Source organism: Ambystoma mexicanum, chromosome 6p (assembly GCF_040938575.1).
Source record: "Ambystoma mexicanum isolate Mex_15411 chromosome 6p, UKY_AmexF1_1, whole genome shotgun sequence".
Classification (NCBI taxonomy): Eukaryota; Metazoa; Chordata; class Amphibia; order Caudata; family Ambystomatidae; genus Ambystoma; species Ambystoma mexicanum.
Genome location: NC_090935.1, coordinates 1081786982 through 1081808818, shown reverse-complemented (window position 1 = coordinate 1081808818; position 21837 = coordinate 1081786982). Strand labels below are relative to the sequence as shown.

The following is a 21837-nucleotide window of genomic DNA, read 5'->3' as shown; positions in this document are numbered from 1 at the left end:
AAATTGAAGTAAGATGGGAGAAACTTCACACGATGGTTGACTCCCTACCCCTTTCCTTGATATTTTTGATACACTAAGCTTTGTTGGAAACAGGCCTGCACTCTGAATTAAGACCAGGACCAATGTATGATTGTTAACCGACCTTACAATTACTGCAGCCCATTGCTCAACAGACCCCTAGTGCCCCAATTCTTTCTCCCCCTCTGTACCTAGTCCGCATAAACTAAATGTTTACTCCTCGCCAATTGTGAACGGTAGAAACCGCACACCTGTAGCAGAGGAGAACGAAATTCCCTCTATGGTATCAGATTGGCTGAGGATAGAGAACTTAAGGTGAGGACTGGGGGGAGGGTGGGAAAACACCCTGGCCAAACTAAATACAAATGTGTCTAGGGGTTTTCTGTATTCCAATAGGGGGAAATGCAGAACCCTGCCCTAGCGATAACCAAATTAATGTTTCACCAGAGGGTTACCATGCGCTGCAAGTGCAGAAACGTGTTTATTCTTCTGTTGCACAACGTTTCCAGAAATAAACAGGCCAGATGGGGTGCAGTCAGTGCTAGCTCATGGCTGTCTCATGGAAAAAGAAGGGAGGGAAGAATGCAAATAAAGCAGAAATGACATCACATGACCCTTGACCCACTGATGACATCACAGGAAGTGATGTAATTTGACCCCACCCCAAAGTGATATCGCGGAACACGACCTTTCACCTGTTGACAAAACAGGAAATGGCATCACATACCATTGTAGACTATGAAAAATATGGTTACGATATCACTATAATGTGATGTGCATTTTATACAAGAATGGATCACCATATGTATCGTTAAGATCAGTGTTTATAGGCCCATATTACCAAATTACTGTGAATGCAAGCAGGCTTCCAAGGCCAAATGATAATGATGTATTATTATACAGCACTTACGCTTAAGCGCTTTATATAGAAGAAATATACACCCAATATCACTCAACCTGTGCTGGTACTCATTTATCGACCTCAGAAGGATGAAAGGCTGAGTTGAGACGTTTAAGAACAGACTAAATCGGTGACTCGCCCCCTGCAGTGTGCCTGAAATAAACCTTTAATGAGTCTAGCAATTATTGTATAGAATTCCTGAAAGACGCATTGTTTGGTATTCCTATTCTTTCTTATTTAGGGTCATTGCTGAAATTGTTAGACTTGTGGCACTCCTGTTCTTATTTTTCTTATTTTTTTTAAGGGGCCTGAACAAGAAAGCCAGACACTCCAGGCGTAAAGAGCCACATGGTGCTGGCCACAGCCCAGGAGCTTGCATTGCAAAAAAGAAAAAAACGTATGTTTTTTTTAGCGGTCGCCAGGGAGAACACAGAGGTAGCAAGGGAGACCTTGGAGGTCGCAGTTGCGATCTCTGGCGACCCCTACATGACTTCCCTGCTTTTCCCTCTATCTTGCTGTAGAAATGAAAACAGAGTGGAAACTGGCTATGAGCTGCAACCTCTGTCAGGAGACCAGCATGGGGTTAAGCAGCAACCGCCACCCCGTGGCTGGTATGTCACTCGGTGGCCCAGCTCGGTTTTTTCCTTCCCTGGAACAGAGAGAAACAATACAGGCCGGAAGGACCTGTCAGACGCGGACCTGCGCACACCGGAAAGCACAGACGCCTTCAGGGTTTTCGACTCCCAGAGGGGGCAGCTGTCAGTAACTAAAAGTTTCTCCTAAAAAATGCACATTTTCCCCCTGGCGGCTGAAGGTACCAAGGCCCACCATTTTGTGAATACATGATACCGCCCCCAGATTAGGCAAAAAGGATGAACAGCTGCTTTTATTACTTGTACCGAGAATGAAAATAAACTCATCCAACACAGAATACACAAAGAAACCAAATACACAAATGACCTTGTAAAAACATAGACAACTAACACACGTTAGCACTTCTATATACATTAAAACAGCCATACATAGTTTCTTCTGCACTAACTTGTCGTCCTTGGCTAAATGAGGAGGGCCAAATGGTGAAAGTAACACAAGGAAAACTTCTTCATTAAATGTACCTGTGCTGTGGCCAAGGATAACATTTCAATATGGAATTTAGTGGAGGGTTACATATATCCAAAAAGTGTTTTACAAGGAGAAATCCTCTTGCGCTGTTTATAAACTGGAAGTTGCTTTTTATGATTGGGGCTGCCTATACCGCCTAGATTGGTTCCGCTGTGGGCTTTTGTCTCCTTGGTTTTGTGTCAGTGAGGTTTTGTATTATTCCTGAGTAAGCCTCCCTTCCTCGTCCCAGTATAACCAATCAAGTCCTCTAATCTACTGAAGCACATAGAGGTGTAGGGGAATGAGTGGGGTACAAGGACAGTGGGAATGGTAAAGGAGGGGGCGAAGACCACATTCTCCCAAGGCCATTGTCACTGATCCCATTGAGGACTTCCCTCCCATGAGATCGACCCGCCAAGTACCATCCACGGGGGACTATCTGGTAACAGCCTCACTGTCCTAGCCCCAAGGGAAAGGGGTCCTCCATCGCAGCAGTGATGATACCCTGGGGTTCATCACAGAATGCTGTGATGCATGGGAAAAGGTTCAACCCCCAAATAAGTAAATCTGTTACTACGGTATACATCATTGGAAGCAGTCACGTGGAGTCTTGTTTTTCGGCACTGGAGACCAGATCACCGAATGCAGAAAGGCAGTAGAGGCAGTCCAGAGTCACCCCACACTGCAGTGTGCAGCTTAAACAGCTACTTTGAAGAGACTTTCAAAGAGCTGTAAGTGTTTACCCTGTTAAAAAGAATCGACCAGAACATCGAATATATATGTAGGTAAGGGGATAGGCAGTTTTCAAACATCGTGGAGGGTGGGTTGTTCTTTAACAAAATATATTCTTAAAGGATAGTTCCGGGACTTTTTTTTTTTATTGTCCCTACGGTTCGGCCATGTGTTTTTAAGCATAAATCGGTAGATCGTATAAAACTTTCCTATGGACCATACCCGACTTTTCGTCCATTAACGCACTCGAAATCAGCTGCCATTTTGTGATAATCCTATCACTTTCCGCATCGCCCTGGCTGACCTGCTTTTGCGGCACTAAATCAAATCCCCCGCCCCTGAAACAGACTTTATCAAAACATTCATATTCCCCACCTCTCTCCGTCACGTGACTGTGCTGTGTAGGCAAACGCGCCCAGGCGTCTTCTACGCGACTCCACACAGAACCCGGAAACCAACACAGATCAGCTCACAACACAGCGCGCCACAATTCGGAATATGAAACTGTACTTTCAAATCAAACCGCAAGATTGTAAATTTGGTGAAGTACATTTATTTGACATCAAATGTTTAGAGAATATTCAGCGATTTGCATTTTTATTTGCTCTCGATCCAAAATAGTTCGTCTTGAGGCAAGCGATGTTCGTGTGCAGTACACAGGGTGTTGGTTTACGATAAAATAAGCTCTTCGGTCGCACTGATCATCGCATGGCTGTTCCAACAACGAGGCACTAGACCACCACAATGGTATGTATGTTGCATCTAGCCGTTAGTACCGCGTAAGGGCATACTTGTACTTGGCGATCGTCCCATAAAATGGTCAGGGTGGTAACGTTGTTCACGCGGAGAAGCAACTGGCGGCTATAAAAGCCATCCGCCGGTGTCTGGTATTCGTGACACGGACAGTAATGCAGGATGTACCTGTTTTAAAAACATAAAAAATGAAATTAGTCTCACCATCAGATCTTTATTAAAATTATTCATTTTATATATTAGGTCGGGAAATTGTTTCATAGCTAGGACAGTGCAACTGGGTATTATACGTCATTTCCAGTAACCCACCCCCTCTCCTCCGCCTTTTTCAGAGCCGCCTGAGCGCCAGTGGACCACTTCGTCACTGATATGATATAATATGGCATTTGCAACGCGCCTATACACAAGTGTTTCAAGGCGTGGCGAGGCAGGGAGGGGGGGGACAAGGAGAAGACAAACAACGACCCTACTAGGCCAGGTGTAATTCAGATCGCGCAAGTGCAGGGGTAGGGGGAAGGTAAAAGTGCAAGGGGAAGGGGAGGGGGGAAGTGGAGTACAAGGTAAGTAGCATAAAATAATAAATACATAGGGCCAGCTGGTGGCGAGTGCAAGGTAAGTGCAGAACAAGTGCTTGGAAGGGGGGGCTGTAGGATACTGAGACAGTCCCCCAGTGCAGGGGTTGACAGGGAGGCAGTGCAGGTGGAGAGTGGAAGGGCCCAGGACCGAGGTCGCAGACAGTGGACCAGTTGTAGCAGGGGAGAGGGAGAGAGAAAGCAGAAGCAAAGAGGAAGGTTTTGAGGTGCTTCCGTAAAAGGAGATGGTTCTCCTCAAGATAGTGCGCGGTACAAAACAATATGCCACATAGATAGAACGAACAAGTACACCTTAACCCATCTTTAAAGCTACTGTATAGTAATTAAATTGCGGTATAAACTCATCTAAAGAGTTACTTACATTATATTTGCAATTTCCATTGTATCTGTGTGTCGGGCAGCCACGAAATAACACTCCTTCTATGCCGACGTGATTTCTTCTAATGAACGAACATTAAATGGCTTTCGTTTTGGAAATTATATTCATTATCTTTCACGTTACTGCACCACACCCCCAAAAAGAAGTCTTTCGGGATGGTCCCGGCCTGTCAAGGTCAAATAACAATAGAACCTTATACTGAGTCGTGGGCCATTCCGGCACCCGAGCTAAAAATCAAAGCAGCTGACCTTCACTTTGAACGAGCACACATTCCTAGTTAGCTACATTCAGTGTAAGGCCATCTCACAGGACTTGAAATTTACACTGCATCTTTGCATTTTGTCTGCGTGCTTTGCAGCCCCAGAAAACCATAAATACGGAGACATTCTATATTTTTTGAAAAATGATTTATATTACTGTTTGGTTTAATTTAATGCGCAAATGAACAAGGTGGAATAGACCCATTGCATGTACGCTGAGCAATCACTTTTATTTACACAATACATAGCATTCATTGGGCCTGCGACATGAGCAGACTCGAGAGCAAAGTCACAGGTGACACCCGGGTGGTTCGCACAACTGCACGGTGAAGGGAGGGGCAAGGGTGGAGAGACACATTGCATGTACGCTGAGCAATCACTTTTATTTACACAATACATAGCATTCAATGGGCCTGCGACATGAGCAGACTCGAGAGCAAAGACAATCAAATTACAATCATTTAAACCGCGATGTGTATTTCTCAATGAGCTCTGCTTTAGGTGGACATGGAACAGAGGCAATGTTGGGTGGCAATGCAGTTGTCCCCTGCACAGGTTCGTTCACAACTCCATGTATGTGCCTATCTATGACATCGACAATAAGTCTCTCAATAAACTCCTATTGCATATCCTCAAACACTGGTTTGATCACCCATTGTTTACTTCTTTTAGTGAAGGCCTTATTGTAGCGAAGCGTCCCTAAAGTTCCGGTCGTCCTACTTTGTTGACGGCCAACATTATGGTTATGTGCCAAGACCGCTAGAAGAGTCCGATTTATCATGCCCTCCATGCCAAAATGCAATCTTTTTGGCCTGTACTTTAGGCACATATTGTGGAACACCTCCAAATCTCCTGTGTGGCAGAATTCCGTGAGTCCCCTCAAATCTTTTGTTATAGTTTTATCAAATACAATCTTTTCAATGGCTTTGTGAGTGGCTGATGAAGGAATCAACCACTTCTTCTTCCGTGCCTCCTCTGTGGACAAAAGGCCATGTTCACAATTGTGGAAATGTTGGTTTGTGTTCCAACGGTGAACGTTTGTACAGTGTAAAATTACTGACCGCCATTTTTCAAGTAGAATTTCATACGACCCTCCACATGTTTTTGAGCTCCACCAAAGATGGTTGCTGATTGACTTGGACCACTGTGTAATATCTTTCGTATCTTTATTTTTACCTGCAGCCGACATTTTTGTATTGATTGATTTTGCAAGATGCCATACGTCAAATTGGTGATTTATATTTTTGTACTCTTCTCTCATTGTCTTGGCAATTGAAACGTGTCTGTCCGTGGCTATCAGGTCGATCACCATTCCCCGCGATTGTAGTTCTTGCAATGATGCTACAAAGCCAACTTTCTCCATGGCCACCGAGGATGTACTTTGTGACACCTGCACGACCACCGAACTCACAATTTTCTTACTTTCCATGTCCTGAAAGTGGTAGGTGCAGTACTTGGCTGAAAATCCTGGGCTGTCGCACTGTCCATCACCGGCTAGCCTGAACCGTTTGCCCGCGAATGTACTTTCAATAGACATTTTTTCCATTCTCCAAGCTTCGCTAATGGCTGGAAATAGATAATCGGTTTGGTATTTGTAGAACTGAGTTTTCGCAATGAAATGGATTCCCACAAACTGAAAGAAAGACTCTAACTTTTTAAAACTTGAACCACTAAAAAGTGCGGCCGCTGCACAAAGTAGATTGCCTGCTGGCAGTTGTCCCAGCACGGGTTGTGCAGACCATGAGAACGGATGATATTGTGTACAGGTGGCATGTATTTTTAGGTTAGTGCCTCGAATTGCACGAGTCACATTAATCAATGGCTCCCCACATACTTCCCCACCAACCAAATGCCCACATTTCAGCATAATAATAATATCAATCAAACAACTATCGAATACAATGAATTTGGCCTCTTTCCTTATATTGTCACTCTGCATCCCAGCTGGTTCGGCCTGTAACGTTGAGGACATGTCACTCACATGAAAGGTAGAATCTCTGATATCATCTTCCGCTATGTTCAGTGATATTGATGGTGTTTCATTGTCGTCCATTACATTCTCTTCCATTGAAACATCTGTTCCTTCACCGGCGATGGGAGAAAAAAACAATTTCTTCAACTTTCTCGCGGTCTTAGTTTTTGCGGGTGTGGATTCTGTGAATTTATCTCCGACTGCATCCGAACTACCAGGAGGACATTCACTATCAATGATTTGTGGTGGTATAGCTCCGTTGTCAATCACTTCATATTCTTCCCATTGGCACGATGCATCTCCAGTCTCAAGTCCCTGCCAAAAGGTTTGACAAGCAACATCTCTCGTTCGCTTCACTGTCTGTGTAGATCTAGTTCGTACACCCACTCGCAACTAGAGGACAGATTGGAAAAGGGATGTTCAGTTTAAACACAACTTACAGTATTGAACTATTAACAGTGAAAAACAACATAATATAGTGACCGGGACACTAACCTTCTTTTGCTTTCTTTTCTTTGAAACTTTCTTGCCTCGAACTTCAACATCTGGACGCTGATGCTCCGACTCGTGTGTGCATGTCTCCACTTCCTCTTGCGCTGCAACGACTATATTTTCACGATTAGCACATCCATCACTCACTGACGCTCCATCGACTCCCTGAAACATAGAACTTTCATTAGTATGTATAATAATATTGAAAACACAAAATGTACTTGGGGACCAATACCCACGTATATCTCAATAGCAATACACGAATCAACGCATTGTGTAGAACATTCTAACGAAGATTATTCAGGCATTGTTGATCTAGTTAGATGGAACTGTCGAGATCCATACCTCGGGCACCGCATAGACTTCCATTGATGATATTATTGAAGATGACGCTTCAGCAACTCCCTGAAACACAGTAATTGCATTAGTATGGAAAGAACATAAACTTTGTGCAGGCGTCAACGGCTCATCTGAATAGACATGCACAAATGATCAGTTGTCAAAAATAAATAATGGACATTTAAATATGATTCGATTTGCTCGATCGTTGGAAGTGTCACCACCCAGAGATCTGCATCGACTACTAGGGGTGATGTTCTTGTAGAAGAAGCTACGTCATCTCCCTGAAACATAGTACTTGCGTTAATAAAGAAGGAAGTATAGCGGATGTAATCACGTCATATGATCTCGCTTGATCGAACTGTCAGTATCCATACCTCGAAATGCATAAGAACATCAAGGGACGATGTAACTGCGGTGCACACTTCTGCTAGCTGTTGCGCCGACCCGTAACTGCATGCTCCCCCTTCTTCTTGGACTAATGCTCCATCGACTTCCTGAAACATTGGACTTTCATTAGTAATGAACACAATATTGAAAAAAGAAGACACATAGGAGGGCGACGACAGAAGGACATATCAATGGCTAAAAACGAAAGAAACATTGTGTGTAACAATCACGCTACAAGAATGCAAGATCTGATGATCTCCATCGATGGAACTGTCCGGAAACGTACCTCGAGCATCTGAGTGACATCAACGGTTGTCGTCAATGCGTTGGACTCCTCAGCATCTCCCTGAAAGACAGTACTTGCATTATTTTGGATAACAATAATTATAACTGAAAACAAAGACTAGAGGACGAGTACTAGGGTGTACCATTAGGTAAAATAATTAAACAATAAATTAAAACTATTGATTTACATGCCTAAAACAAGTCAGTGGCAGAATAGCTAAGTAAGATTACCCGATAGGCGCTTGAAGTGGCTGATGACTGCAATAACGACACGGATGGAGAATCTTCTGCCTTCATATTGAGTGGATACATAAATGGGGAAATTATTGTTAGCTAATGCTACACACTACCGCAAGGCCGAGAGCTAGATCCGTAAACTTGACTCACCAGTGGAGGGATGTGGACGAATAGAGTGGGAATAGCGGTTGGGAGCAATTTTTGCCTCGCTCGCGGTGTGTTCTTCTTTATTAGCAATGATGTGGAGTACATGTCTGAGCTAAAGTGCCTGCTGCAGATGCGGTATCGATCACCCCTCTTGTCCGCAAAGACTTCTTGGACTCTACTTTCAAGCTCAGACGGTGGATACCCGCAATATCTAACCCATTCTCTTATCTGATCTATTGTCTTAGGGAAAACATGCATTATAGTACCTTCAGATTTATTATGGGTCTTAGAAAGGCAACCGCCAATGGAACAGGCAGGCATTGTGGAAAGTTCTGAAAAGTAAAGATCAACAATTCTCAATGAATACCAATGTGTTAAAAAATTAAATGACACATAAAAGGTCCAATGCAAGGTTCGTTTAGGTTCTTGGAACTATACACGTTATTCACATGCGGATAAGTATATGAATAACTTTAAAAAATTAGAAAAATAATTTGACTAAACTCAGAACATGTGACTAGTTCCTATCATGTACTGTCTTGAACGAAAAGAAAACATGGATGCAATTAGATGACTACTAGCAAATAGATATAAATTTAAAAATTGAACGCCAAATGATTATGGTACATGGCCTTACCTTGACGAACAAACAGTTAGATGCAGGGATCAGAGTAGTTTCTTGTCGTAGAACAGGGAGCAGTTCACAGGTTGCAAACTGATTAGTTTGCTCGAAGTGGTCACGGAAGTTCACAAAGACGATGAGCAGATAACCAGCACCTTCACGGGTTGACTAGCAAAGCGCAAAGAAGTTCTCATTCGAAATCTGAAGTGGGTTATAAAGAATTCGAAACAGGGGTGTGTTTGTGAATGAATGACGTGTATATGTCGTGACGTGCATTATGCGTGCATTATGTGGATTGCAGGGGGGCGTCCAGCGTGAGGGGGGATGCTTGGCAGGAGACACGGGGTCTGGAGGTAGACATGGGAACAACAACCCATGCTCTATAGACCACTTTGAAGTGTACATGGTCTTTGGCACCTCTTGGCCTTTATCGCTCCCCGACAGCTCCACTTGCCAGCGCAAGTACCCCGGTGCGAACTGCCTTTGATAGGGCGGGGGGTGGATTGGGGCGCTGGTCGTGCAGACAAGACACAGGAAGACTTGTGAATGGAGACACACTTATGTGGATTGCAGGGGGGCGTCCAGCGTGAGGGGGGATGCTTGGCAGGAGACACGGGGTCTGGAGGTAGACATGGGAACAACAACCCATGCTCTATAGACCACTTTGAAGTGTACATGGTCTTTGGCACCTCTTGACCTTTATCGCTCCCTGACAGGTTTGGGGTGGTGGTCGTGCAGACAAGACTCGTTTGCAGCAGGGCCTCACCAAGGAGAGGCCATCTAACTGCATGTAAGAGGCAGGCTGCAGGATCTAGTACATGGAAGGCAGGGGGGTGAGTTTATAAATACCTCACCCTCCCAGGAGAATATATGGCTGCAGTTCACCCCGGAGACCCTGGATGCCTAGGCAGTTAGTCAGCAGCAGGCTGGCCTGTGGTGGCAAGGCGGCACGCGCCAGAGGGGGTCATCTCTGTACCCGGTGTCCAAAAGGATGATTTATTATGATCAACCATATGGATTATCTACCTATAACCATGTTTTGTATCAATAAAATCCAACGGCCTTCCTTTTATTGCCAACGCTTGAACAAAGTGGTGTGGTAAGTATTTTTGGGGGAGGAGGCAAGGCCGGGAGGCTTGATGCCAACCCGCAAAATAACATATGTATGTCTGCTGCATATGGGTTCAACGGTTATGTGGATTGAAGGTGGGCGGCCAGCGTGAGGGAGGATGCTGGCCGGAGACATGTGGTGTGACAAGACAAGGCACAGGAAGACTATTCAATGGAGACACACTAGATTGATTTAAAAAATCAAAACAACCATTTTTAAAATATATGCTGGGTTTTATTTTAGATCTTAATTTCAATTGAACATAAATAATAAACATTACACATTGTAAAGTTCCGGTTGCAGCACACACAGGGAAAATCCGCGGTATTGTCCACTGTCGCTGGGGAAATGTTGTCTAATGGCAAGTACCGCACAGGCAGGTATTACTCTCCGAACGCGGTGTCCGAGCCTCCCGTGAAGCCACCAAGTGAAGCAACGATAGGCCACCAGCCTGTACCACCTGTGAAAATGAAAGATGCAAACTGTATTAAAATGACAAAACTTTCTCATCACTGTCGATTCAGTTAAAAATTGTCATTCTGCTTTGAAAAAAATTCTATCTAGAAAATGCACAATATGGAACCAATTTACATGCATTCGAATGATATGTATATGTAATTTTTTATGTGGGAGACGACCATGACATAGTAGTGGCATCACTGACATCACAACCAGAGTATACTTACTCGTTACTCGGATTACGCGGACGAACAGTGCCGCGAAGTTCGTGCATAAGCACCATCATCATCCTCAACACGGTCCGTGAGAGGCAGGCTTCCCTGAACTCTGGCAGCTCGGTGATGCATTGCGGACTTGGATCGCCTTCCGAAATGTAGGCCAAGCACCCGGAATTTTCACGGCAGCAGCAGTTCTCCTCCTCAGTTGGCATTAGCTCGCACCGATTGCACGTGCACCAGGTGGAGACGCCGTCCATGCGACTTGGTCCAGGCTCTTCATCCGTTGACTGGTCCTCCCAACTGCCGTCCGAATCCCCATCGTTTTCGCGTGCTTGCCTTTCCAGTAGTTCCTCCTCGGTGTACTCGGGCTCGTACATATACGGCATTATTGTAGCCATTGTGTGGTAAAGAAAGTAAAATAATTTACAGAGATGGTACAGGTGTTCACAAGGCCTAGAAGCAGCGAAGGTAGCTGACCAGAGCACAGAAACGAGTCACAGAATACTCAAAGTAACACAGAGAGAGGAATGGAATCGAAAATCTGCTGCTGCGTGTTGTGAAACGGTGTGTTTATACTTATTGAGGAAAGAGGCGTCCTGCCATTTCCATGGCGACACTTCATTAGCTGAGGCGCAGCGATTGTTGACACGAGACGTGTTTTGGCGTTGGGAAATGGGCGGTACGCGTCTGCTGATGTCAGGCTCAGGGGCGGGGGATTTGATTTAGTGCCGCAAAAGCAAGTCAGCCAGGGCGATGCGGAAAGTGATAGGATTATCACAAAATGGCAGCTGATTTCGAGTGCGTTAATGGACGAAAAGTCGGGTAAGGTCCATAGGAAAGTTTTATACGATCTACCGATTAATGCTTAAAAACACATGGCCGAACCGTAGGGACAATAAAAAAAAAGTCCCGGAACTATCCTTTAAGGAAACTGTTGCAAATAAAACAACCTCTCTCCTTGATGAAGATTGTCATTTCATGCTTTTTCTTTGACTGTGTTTCCTTATAATAGTACAGTTGTTAAAGCCACATGAAATTTCTTTTTTGCCCACATTACTTTGCATGCTGGTAATTGTAGGCTTCCATTCAGAATAGGGAAATACAACTTAAACGTATATTCTTTCTGCTCAAAATTTTACTAAAACAGGTTTTATATTGTCATATTTGTTTGTGATCTGTCCAGGTGGTATTTTAGCCAAGCAAGATTTACATTTTTTTTACATTGCATGCAATGACACCCGTCCCCCTTGACAAGTGTTAGGGACAAGTCTCAAGAATGGCTAATTTCCCTTACCTACAGAGTCCCTCAGCAGCTTTGCTGGATTTCTAGTTTTTTTTTTTTACCTGGTAAGAATGTGAGCCCTTTTTCCCACACTTACATGTGTTTTGCTGTGCCTGTTTAACATTTTTTGTGTTCATAGACTGTGGAGCCTCACCTACTCCACAGGCATCCTCTTTTTACTGTGTGTTACACAGCACCTTCAGTGCAGTGACACAGGGTTGTCTTTTAGACTTCCCAACTCAGACTCCATTTTCTGGGACTGACTACTGTCTCCCAGAACATGTAAAGTTGCCATTGACTTTATTAGTCTTTTTAAATCCACAGACCCAGTACAAACCATCTTACTTGGAGTACTGGAAAGGGTTAATACTTATCATTTTTTGTCCGTTTCTCTTGGAGCATTGTCTTGCTCCCTTTTCATCAAGACCTGGCTGGTGGCAGTGGTAACTACCCTATTTTTCCTACTGCAGTTATCTTAAATAACCTTGGTATTGGTTTATGCTATCTCGGTAGGCTCGAACTTAAACCCGCTGGACGATATATTTTTTTATACGGTTCCGGCTGGGTTTATTCGCCATTTCTTTTTGAAAATGCCTTTCTCGTGTTTTTCTCTGCGCGCCAAACCACGTTTGGTTCCTTTGTTCACCGTCTCTTCACAGGCTTCTACACAGAAGCCCTCCTTAGGCTCCTGAAAGTCTGGGTAGGCAGGATGTGAGGGAGGGGTTTTAGGACTCCTGCCATGGGTTCCCTTGGTAACCCAAGTATCACTCCTGTTTGATTGGCTAGGTGACTGTCTGGGCAGGACAGCTTCCCCGCTGTCTGATTGACAGCCAGGCTGTGTGAATGGGGAAAACTGCATAAAAAGCAGGTCTCTGGGTCTGGAAAGGCAGAGTCACCACTGGAATGAAAGAACCAATGAGGAGCTGACTGAAGGGGACCCCTACCACGACTGAACCCCCCGGTGAAGCCCTGCTGCAGGTCCGAATCCTCTAACTCCAACAACAGAGAAGATCCTCCCAGAATCTTCTTCCCCTGAGCTGGTGGGACCAACCAGTTCACCCAAACTGCAATCCAGGACTCCCTCCTCTGGTCGAATTCGCTGTACGGAGCTACAGTGGGCCGAATAGCCAGGAAGGTCGGACCCTGCTTGGGTTTTAAGGTGCGCAACTTTTATTTGATTCTTTGCTCTGCTGCTGGTTTCTTCCCTGGGCAGTGCAGGACCCTCCAGTCTTGCTACTTCATGTCAGTCTGACAGTCGCTTCAGGAACTGTAAGCCTGCAGGAACTGCCAGGAACGTCCGCCTCGGCTACAGCCCCTTCTCCATTTAAGGGTACTCTGCAAATCCGGTTGTTCGTTTCGTCCAGCCACAGTGAAGGTGTGTGAAACCTTTTGGCAATCCGAGGGCTTGTCCTTCTCTACTCTTTAAACTAACTTTTCTGCCGACCAACTTCGTCCGGAACTCTTGGCAGAGACTTAACCGCAAACTACCCTGAACTGTGTGATCTTGAGCAAAAGACTTTTGTCCTATTGACTTTGGCCCTACGCCTATTTGGTTTGATCCCATTTCTAATTGCCCTGCTTAATTACCCCTTGGTACTGCTCAATTTCTGCCTAAATTTGTCTTTCCCTCCCTTTTAAATTACTAGAGTGCCATTTTGCTCCCACTTCCTTTTGTGAACTTAACTTTGTCTGGAAACTATTGGAAGTGGTGTGATGTACTAAGAGTGTGATTTTTAAACTGCTGTACTTTAGTGAAATGTTATACAACTGATGTGTAAATAAATGTATATTCTTTCACTCAAACATTGAGTCAGTGTTTGTTTGAATCTTAGTAATTGCTGTCCTTTGTGTAACTATTGATACTGCTCACTTGTTCTTTAGATAAATCTGGCTGCTCAGCCATTGCTACCACTTTACTGTGTAGTACAGGCTTGTAGCGAAGGTGAAATTGTGCTGTCACTTGTAGTCTTAATTGTGTGTGGTGTTCCCAAAGGGTACTGCATATAATTCTGCCTAACAACAAGCCAGTAACTCTCTTGCCATTCTTCCCCACTGGAAGCCCCTAGTGGTGGGGTCCCAGAATAGATATTTGTCAAAAGCAATGCTGTGGCTGAAGTTAGACTGGGATGTCACAACCAGAAGGGGGGAAAGTGGTTAAGTTAGACGAGAGGGCTTCTCCATCATCAAATGTTAGTGAATGCGACTTGATGAAATTTAGAGAGTGCATTTATCTAATCACTCTGTACTGCTGGAATAGCACAATCCAAAACACGTTATGTGTGATTCTTCCCTCCTTGTTTTTTTGTCTAAATAAACACAAAATCTCAACTTTAACATGACCATTTGGGAGAAACCAATACTTGAATCCCATTCATGAACCAATCTAACATTGCTCTTCTGCCCACTATGTCCCATGCATTACAGGAGTACCAGAGGACAAAGCAGGAAGTGAGTTCACTTAGGCGAGAAAACTCTACCCTTGATAGTGAGTGCCATGAGAGAGAGAAACTGGTGAACCAACTCAAGACTCGCACTGCGGTCCTGGAACAAGAAGTTAAAGATAAGGAGCAAGTTGTAATAAAAGCAAATGGCATCTGTGAAAGCGCACAGGAACACAAGGTATTATTGGGCTATGCTTTCAGAAGGCTGTATATGTGTAGGCAAAATGAAAACTGCAGATAAGTACCAACATGTACTGCAATAATATGTTGCCTGCCATTTTTGTATTTTCTTTTCATCAATGCTGTGGCATTTGACTAGAGTATTTGGTCAATGTATTGTGTTTTTGTATTGTACCACTGCAACAGTTTTTATGTTCATGTCTATATTTTTTAACTGTGAATTTGTTATGTTGAATATTTCTGACATCTTCAAGAGTTGACATGTGAACGCTAATTGCGTCTCACAGTTCTAAATTGTGGGATTGGACTCCACCTAGTTGTACAGGAATCTGCATCTTAAAACTGTTAACCAAAAAGAAAAAAAATGCCGCTGCTACCACTTGCATGCACATCCCTCAGTAGCAATACCACATGTACCCGGCACACCCATATTAATTATCAATTTTTTATGTCACCTTGTATGAACTGGCCACTCCACCATAGCCTAACTGCAGGTTATGCCCCATAGGTCTTTGCCTTGGGATTCTCTTGGCTCAGTGTCCAACAATCTACCACAGCCAAAAAAAGAGACTGTAAGTTCTGTCTTAATTTATCCTCATTTTTGAGAGTTTACATTGGCACATTCTGTGGCTTCAAGCTTTGCACGACTTGCAAAAGAAAGCTTTCTTTACCTGGTTCGTAAAGGTTGTACCTCACCTCTCCCAGGAATAAGCTTTCAGCCAGCCCCTTTCTCAGAACTTTGAGGTCCTACAAAGGCCGCCCACAAAGAGTGTTCTACAATGGGTAGAGGGCTATTTCACAGGATGCCATTCAGTTGATCATGGTCTACTAGAGGGTTGACACAGATGCATTGCTTTTCTTTTGGGAGAGGTTTCAAGCTTGCAAGGAGGCATCAGTGCAGTGAGGGGACATCATTGCTTATTCAAAATTCCTCTCGTCCAGTTCACATTCCTTGCCGTCTTTGGTAGGCGGGAATTTAGGGAAAGGATGGTAAGGGTGTGGAAGAAGGAGACTGATAAACAGGTGGCATATTTTTGACCAAACTACTTTTATTTATATCAAACGAAAGAGAGAACGAAACCTAACTATCCCTTACTCTCTAGAGGGGTTTTGCTGCCTCAACTAAAACACTAAGGAAAATGTCATAATGTCCGGAAATAAGGAGTCCACCGTCCAGTGTCAAAATCCTACTTTTATCCCTTTCAATTGAAAACAAACTAAAGTGATTTACTGTTGTTTTGGTCCAGAAGAATGACTTCCTTCCTCTGGACACGCCCAGTTCTATATAATAGCATTTCAATGAAGTAGGAATAACGTCTTCCTTCCCCTGACCTTTCTCAGGATTTTGTTCACAGTTCCACACATTAGGGGGAATGACTCCCTTCCCCTGGCCTTTCTCACACCCCTGGTGGGCTTTGTCCAGTGACTCACTTAGACAGACCTGGTATTCGACCTTATCAGGTACTGCGACGAAGAGGAGGACTTGTTGGACAACCTTGTTCTCATGCACTGTTGGATCTTTGATCCCTGGGTATGCTTGACTGATTTGTCACAGTATCCCTGGTACACACCCCTGCCAGGAATACTGTCTCTCCTTCAGAGGGTGCTCGACCCTATTGTTAAGATTTCTTATTCTTGGGTCCCAGACCCCTTTGTATTGGCTTCTTGGGTTACAGATCCCTGTCTGTGTTTCACTTTCTCAGGTTCTAGACCCCTGCACATTGGTTTCTTGAATGCCCTTGAGGTCCATGGGCTGCCTCTGTGCCATCGGTATGCCCTCCTGGTCTCTCACCTCAGGCCTCCTTGCATCTTCTGACAGTTCTTCTGCCTTGTTTCCTGCGTTGCAGTAAGCAGCTCCCCAGCACTTTATGGCCCGGTAAGTAGCTGCAGGATCAGCTCATCAACCTTCACGGTCCTAGCTTTACTCACAGTGCATCACGGGAGGGACTGACAATGTAGTTAGTAGTTCTTCCCTTTTTCAGTTCCACAGAACACAAAGGCTAGGTTACTCAATGAGATGGTCTTGTGAGTTCTTTCTGGTGCAGAACATCTTCCTCGTCTCAGTACATCGAGGGACTAGTTCAGTTGAGACGGCCTTAATCTTACTCGTCCCATTATAAGTAGTACTTTTGCTATAGCATAAGTACATAGGAAAGATGGTATGAGTAGAGAGAGCTAAGGGAGGAGGTGTAAAAGAGGTAGGTAAATGGGGATAATACTGTCTGTCCATGATGCCCATATCGTATCATATCATGTCCTCCCTGTATCCCATAGGGGGATTCCCTCCCCATGAGATCCTCCTGCTGAGTACGACCCCCAGGGGGACTATCGGTTAGCAGCCTCACCTCCCTGGCCTGGTAGAAAGTGCCTCACCCTCAGGGAGAAGGGACGACATCATAGGATTCGTCACAGGAGGAAAAATACTTTGCTACAACAAACTGGATCCACAAACCACTTGCAATTAGTATAATGTGCAATATGTTATTTCAAGGGCTTTTAGAGCTAAAAACTGCAAAGAGTTATGCAACGACGTGCAAAAATACACATTCGTTTTTAAAAGCCCTTAACATTTCAAAAGCTTAAAATAATCTTGAAGGTTGAAATAAATCTGCCATTCTGTTTGTGGCTTCATTATCTAAGAAAAATGTTAGTAACTTTGATTCTTAGTACACACTGTAACGTCTTGCACAATGCGGTTTGCTGCCTTATTTGCTGCCTTATCAGCTGCTTCAGCTAATGTCTGGCTGGGGTTCACAAGCAGCCTTGTCTTCCCACTACTAATGATGTGATCATGTGCACGTTTCCAGATTTAACACCATTTATAATGCACATTTTATTATCAGTAATTGGAGATGGTGAAGTGGATCTAACAAAATGGCAACCTCACACTCTTCTATGAGTGACTTGTGCCAACACCCTATGATGCTGGAAATGCATTGGAGGGACAGGGACTCTATGTCCTTGTCCTGTACTCCCTTATGTGTGTTCTGTGTTGTTTTCTGCACTAGTCCACGTGGGACTCATGACAGTACAGCTCTTCCTCTTTTTGGTTGTGGTGAACAGACCCTTGGGATACCCTTATAGCACTCATGGGTGGGAGTACAACCCTGTACCCGTAATGTATGTTTTTGGACACCTGTGTGTGGCCCACAGAGCAGGTTACAGGCTGGTGGCAGCTCCATCCTCCATTTTGGGATACCGAAGCCCTGCCATAGGAATCAGTGGATTCCTGATAGGAGACGAGATGGCCCCTGTGGCCTCTTGGTTTCTATTGCCCGTTACCTTTTCTTCCAAAGTCCAGGGAATCTCTGACTCGGTCCCTTCCCCTGACTGGCTGTTGGGTGGAAAAACCATATATGGTATTGTGGGGGAAGTGCAGGCCAGTCTGGCCAGAGCCTTCCCACCTTTTGTTTATTTGTTTATTCATTTATATAGCGCTCCGAACCCTGGGGTATCTGGGCGCATTACATGTTACTTGGTTACAGACATTTACATGCTCATAGAAGAAAACAAGTTATTTACATCATTTTTTTTTTAAAACAATTTTTATTACATATTCAAACAAACAAAACCAATACAAACCAAACACGCAGTGCAGATATCAACAGTACAATTGTTCACATTGTTCATTGTATAATTTCAGTCACTGCTCCCCTTATCCCACACCCCCTTGCGAGCCTATTTGTTCCACTCACTCTGTATCTTCCACGCGTGGTGGGGTCTCATTTTCCGTGGATTCTGTCAGATCTTGTATCGTTCCAAACAATTCCGCTATCAACGATTTCCATGCCATCAGGGTTCCCACCTCTTCCTCTCCCCCTATGTTACTTGCCTCTTGCCATACCATGGTCTCCACCTCTGCCCACTTCTGCAACTCTTGCCACCACACCTCCACCCGCGGTCTGACATGTCTTCCACCCCATGGCAATCCTTCTTTTTGCAAGCACATATGCTAGATCTTTCAATTTATTCACATGCTTAAGTTTCTGCGATCTAAGGAACCCCCCTCAGCAAGCAGGCCCAAGCTGAATCTATAATAATAGTGATCCCGCTTTCTGCTAGTTTCCGTGCTACTTCTCCCCAGAAACGCTCAATCACCGGGCATGACCAGAACATGTGTACCATGTCAGCCTGTTCTTCGTCGCATTTGGGACATGTTTGTCGTCCGACATTTTCAAACCTCAATATCCTCAGAGGTGTCATGTATGCCCTGTGCGTAATATATAGTTGTATCTGTTTTAGTCTTGCGTTCCTTGACACCTTCTTATGGTAGGCCAGGGCACGTTCCCACATCCCATCCTCTATCCTCTCTATCGGGGCTCCCGCTTCCCAGTCTAGTCTCAATTGCGTTAATTCTTTCCGACCTTAGACATCATTATTTCGTACAATCCAGAGATCTCATGCCCTCCCTCCGTAATTTCATATATATCGTGTCTATGGTAGCATCTGGTTCTTCTTCTAGTACTGTTTCAGGCCATGTTTTCTTAATTCTCTGCACCATTCTATGATATGTGATATACTGGCCGACGTGTAAGCCCATTTCCTCTCCCAGCTCTTCAAAATGTATGATAGTCCCCTCCCGCCAGACATCTCCCATCGTTACCAACCCCACCGATTCCCAGTGGTTTCTGATTGTCATCCGTAGCTGCTCATCTCCCCCGCCAATGCAACCAACGGTATCTGCGGGGAGCATGGAACTGGGTTTTCCATCATCTGGCATGCCCAGCGCCACATCTTCCACCCAAGCATCATCATCTTAGGGCGCTCTTTCATTTCTGTCTTGGGCAGCCAGATCATCTCTTTTAAATAGAATGGGGCACAATCTTGTCTAAACAACCTGGATTCAGGGGTCGCTTCATCCGAGAGCCTTTTAGCGATATATTGCAGTTGGCTTGCTACGTAATAGACCTCATAATTAGGCAGTTTTATTCCCCCTTTTTCATAAAAGTTCTGCAGCTTCCTTAGTGCCACGTCACAGGAAATCCCTGCACATGCCATTCAGTTTAGTGAAAAACTTCTTAGGTAATAAGTCAGTTGTAGACCATTTACTATCTATATGTACATTTTCGAGATCAGATAGTGAACAATTGTTTGCAATATAGGTCACTATTGTGTGAATATCTTAACAGCACATTACATAATCGAAAGGTTATATAGTAGCAGAATTTTACAGAGAAGTGAGTGACCTAGAGAAGGAACTGGAGATGAGAAATTAATGATGGTAGTGGCAGAATTCATTGGTCTAAAGAAAACATCCACGTTTTGGTATCTTTCCTGAGTATGTAGAGGGAAGAGGCTGCTCTTAAACGATCAGGCAAGAAGGAGTTCCATAGCGGGGATGCTGTGACTGGGAAGCTACTCCCTCCTGCTTTCGGAGTTTAAATTTGGAGACCTTGAGGCTGTTGGCATGTGAAGTTCTGATAGGGCGTTCAGAGGTATGTTTAGTGAATTTGTCCACCGTATTTAGGGGCCAAGTTGGCATTGCATTTGTCGGTGAGGTTTAGGGATTTGAATTTTATTCTATCCTTGATGGCAAGCCATTGGTGGTACGCCTGGCGTTTGAAATATGCTGTGTTCTCGAGATGCTTAGTGCCGTTCTAAGGGCATTATTATTGAGTGTTTGTAGTTTGCTGACGTTGTATTTGCTGGTACCTAGATAGAGTGCATTGCAATAGTTTACTTTAGACAAAATGAGGGCTTGAGTTAGCGTGAGGCAACTATCAGTGGAGAGAAATGGTTTACAGGCTTAAATGAGTTTACATGTGTAACTGGCGGCTGAGGCAGTGGCGTTGATTTGTTTAAGCTTAATGCAGAGTCCAACTAGAAGCCTAAAGTCTTCACCTCCTTCGAGACTTTAATATTTAGACCATCAATGTCAGATTAAATAGGTTACCGAGTTTGAGTCTGAACAAATGTGTAGGAGCTCTGTTTTGTCATCCTTAAGATCGAGGCTGCGAGTGTCCATGCAGGCTTGTATTAAACAGTAGATTTTGTTGATCAGTGCCACAATCTGTGTCGTAGTCTCCTGAGATTGGAATAAGAGTCCGAGTGTCGTCCGCATAGTTGGTGTAGGAGACACCCAGATTGTCGAGGTTATCAAATCGAGGCTTAATGAATATATTGTACATAGCGGGAGAAACACAAGAGCCCTGAGGAACTCCACAGGTAATCGGTAATGGATCTGCTGCTGACGTGGGAGAAAACACTCTAATGGAGTGATTATCTAAGAAGGATTGGATCCATGCAGTGGCTTCCTTTGAGAAACAGGCAGCTGAGGTAAGATAATTGCACAGCACTTTATGGTCCACCAAATCAAAAACGGTGGATAGGTCCAGAAGGAGAAGAATGGCTCATTCTCCTTTATCCTTCAGTGCATCCATTTGGTTTTTCAAATCAATGAGGGCTGTTTCTGTCCCGTGTCGTGGTCTAAAACCTGATTGACGGGTACCTAGCAAATTATTAGTCTCAAGGTATGTTTGAATCTGGAGGAATGCTGCCTTGTCTAATATTTTTAAGAGAAACAGTACAGTTGTTATCGGTCTCTTCTTTGTAGGTATACTTGGGTCTAAATTTAGTTTCTTTAAGAGGGGAAGAACCCATGCATCTTTAAGATTTGTGGGGACAGTGCATGAGTCTAATGAGGAATTGATGAAAGAGATGATAAAAGGTGCTAGGTCCCTAGCTGCCTCTTTGATTATAGATGCAGGGCCAGAGTCCCCTAGGCATCTAGATGGTTTGAGTGAAGTTATTATGTTCTCCACTTCTGGGATGGAGACCGGTGCAAATTTAAACTGATTAATTGTTTTAGATTGTTTCGGGGGGCTCCTGGATCTGTAAGTCATTAAGCAGGAGGGTGTTTTTTTGGCTGTGATTCTGTCTTGGAGCATAGAGATTTTGTTACAGAGGGCATCTTGGATATTAGTGC

General features: G+C 44.2%; 1 protein-coding gene across 1 annotated transcript in view; it reads left to right on the top strand.

Annotated features, from left to right (window-relative positions):
• LOC138510186 (spindle assembly abnormal protein 6 homolog) overlaps window positions 1–21837 on the top strand; it is a 366238-nt gene that overhangs the window by 233465 nt on the left and 110936 nt on the right. The window contains exon 9 of the mRNA XM_069625671.1: window positions 14716–14910. Coding sequence (XP_069481772.1) covers window positions 14716–14910 — 195 coding nt within the window. The remainder of the gene's footprint in view (window positions 1–14715; window positions 14911–21837) is intronic.